The sequence below is a fragment of the Phragmites australis genome, chromosome 7, assembly GCF_958298935.1.
Source record: "Phragmites australis chromosome 7, lpPhrAust1.1, whole genome shotgun sequence".
In the NCBI taxonomy this organism is placed as follows: domain Eukaryota; kingdom Viridiplantae; phylum Streptophyta; class Magnoliopsida; order Poales; family Poaceae; genus Phragmites; species Phragmites australis.
The window spans coordinates 38,648,882-38,651,178 of record NC_084927.1 but is presented as its reverse complement, the minus strand read 5'-3'; the positions used below and the strand labels follow the sequence as shown (position 1 = coordinate 38,651,178).

At 65.0% G+C, this 2,297-nt stretch overlaps 1 protein-coding gene across 1 annotated transcript; it reads right to left on the bottom strand.

Moving 5' to 3' along the window:
- Window positions 1–496: 496 nt before the first annotated feature.
- On the bottom strand, window positions 497–1,256 carry LOC133925660 (vegetative cell wall protein gp1-like). The gene is made up of 3 exons (XM_062371513.1): window positions 1,204–1,256; window positions 769–1,101; window positions 497–638 (listed from the first exon to the last, which is right to left on the bottom strand). The coding sequence occupies exons 1-3, from the start codon at window positions 1,254–1,256 to the stop codon at window positions 497–499; spliced, it is 528 nt and encodes a 175-aa protein (XP_062227497.1).
- Window positions 1,257–2,297: the final 1,041 nt, after the last annotated feature.

Below are 2,297 nucleotides of genomic sequence, written 5' to 3'. Positions count from 1 at the left end.
GCGATCTTCGCGCGGGTATCCTCCAAAAGCTTCTGCTCCTGCGCGGCCGCCACGCGGGCCTCTTCCACGGCGTTTTGTTCCTCTTCGTTGGCGGCGCGCTGCGCGGCGAGGCGGGATTCGAAGGCGCACCAGGCAGCCGCAAGCTGTGCCGTCTCCGAGTCTAGCCTGGCGCGCTCCGCTTCAAACTGCTCCTCCTTCACATCCACCGCCGCGCCTAGCCGCTCGACCGCTACCTGGACGCACTCGATCGCGACCAGGAAGGGGTCGGCAGGCCGGCCGGGCGCCGGTTGGGCGCTGGGTTCCCCGCGAGCATCCTCTGGGGGGTTAGGGGACCCCGAAGGCTGCAACGCCATCATCCGCCCCGGGCTCGGCACACCCGGAGTAGGTTCGACCGGCGCCGGGCGCTCGGGCGACGGCTGCGTCCCCGCCTCGGCCGCCGCGTCCACTGGCCCCGATGCGGCCGCTGCTTCCGCCGTACCCGCCTTGGCCACCAAATCTACTTCCTTGGCACGGCCGCCGCTTCCGCCGTCCCCGCCTCCATCACCGCGCCTGCCTGCCCCGGCTCCGCCGGCCGGCTTGGTTCGGGTGCTAGCGCCGGCGCCGGCGCTTCTCGAGCCTCGGGGGCGCCCGTAGGCGGCCTGCAGGAGAAGAATGAAAAAACAAAATCAAAGTCTAATTCGGGTGAAGCACGCCCAAGGAGGAATGAAAGGCAAAACTTACGCGGTCGTAGTCCCCCGGTACTGCCATTTGGCCGTCGGGATCCTGAACTCCGGGCCCGCCAGCGCCGACCCGGAGTCGACCCTTCTCCTCTTCCGCCGGGGGCTCGGCGGGGCCGCCACGCGTTCTCCAGGCGCCGGATCGGGCCCTATCTGAACGAGGCGCGGCTCCAACACCGGGAACACCGCCACCGCCGATGGCGACGGCGGGGACTCCGGCACGGGAATGTAGACCCGGGGGTGCTTCCCCCGGTCCTCCGGCGCCGCCGCTGCTCCGTCGTCGACGGTGCCTCCTCCTTCGGTGCGACGGCTGCCTCCCGCAGCGGCCCCACCACTGGCTCGCGGCTCGCCGCTCGCGGCGCCCGGGCCACCAGTCTGCACCTGGCTGCTCGCGACCCCCTCACTGGCCACCTCATCCAACCCAGGGAGCTCGGGGGCCTCGGGGCTCCGGCTCCTCGGCCGGTCGATGAGCCCCTGGGCGTCGAACTCCGGCAGCTTCGCCAGGATCGTCGTGCGCTCGGGGTTGGCGCAGAGCGCCATTTCCGGCCACGGAAGCTCCACCCGGCTCGTGTCCTCCACGCCGGTCACCACCCGGATCATGCCCCTCAGCTCCGCCGGGCCTAGGTCTCAGCTTACGCCGATTTGGGTCCTGGTGATTTCTTCGGGAGAGAGTGCTCGGGAGAGAGTGCTCAGGGAGGTGAACAGTACCCTTAAGCACTCGGTGCCCCGACGACCCAGAAAGGCCACCGAGGGGCCCGCCGATGAGGTGTCAATCAGTCAGAGGTTCGAGGCCGTATTTAATGAGCGTGCATGGCCTGACATCCCCAACTGCTCCCACCGCAGTGTCAGTTCCTGCCATGCTTTGGCAGAGAGGCGTGGGGCCATTAATTGCACAGGTCCCGTCCCGTATCATCCGGTGTGTCTCAGGATAACGTCGCCAGGATCAAGGCGTTCCGCCTGCCGCCCTGCCGTGGCAGAGGAACAAAACAGGGCGGGCACGCCGGGTTGCTCTGTGGCTGCCCGGTGGGCCCCCTCTACGGCGCCCGTTGCCAGAGCGTTTATGGTGACAGGTGACCGGGCGTGCGCCGCGTTTTCCACTCCCCGGTCACTTCACCCAGAAGAAATGATAACGCATTTCCCATTCATGGCGTCTTGGACCTTGTGCCCCCCTCCTTCCTGTTTGGGGCATGTCGCAGCCGGCGAGTGCTTAAAAGAGCCGGCAGCACAGAAGAGAAAGGGGGCTCTTAGATCGATCCGAGACAGAAATCGAACAACCCGACGAGCGAACAAGCAATAGAGCAAGAGACCGCAAGCATCGAACACAGAAGCACCAAGAACCGAACCATAGTCCCCGCCCAAGAACAAGGAGTCTCAAGCTCTTAGTTAGACAAATATTCTTGTAACCAGCAACATCCTTGAGAGACTTCCTCAGGACAGTCATTACATCCATACAGGAGTAGGGTATTACGCCCCCGTGCGGCCGAACCTGTCTAAATTCTGTTGCATTTACTTCTCTTTGCACTAGATCATCAATCACACCACCGGCCGTTGCATTTACTCTCATTCATTTCTCCGACGAAC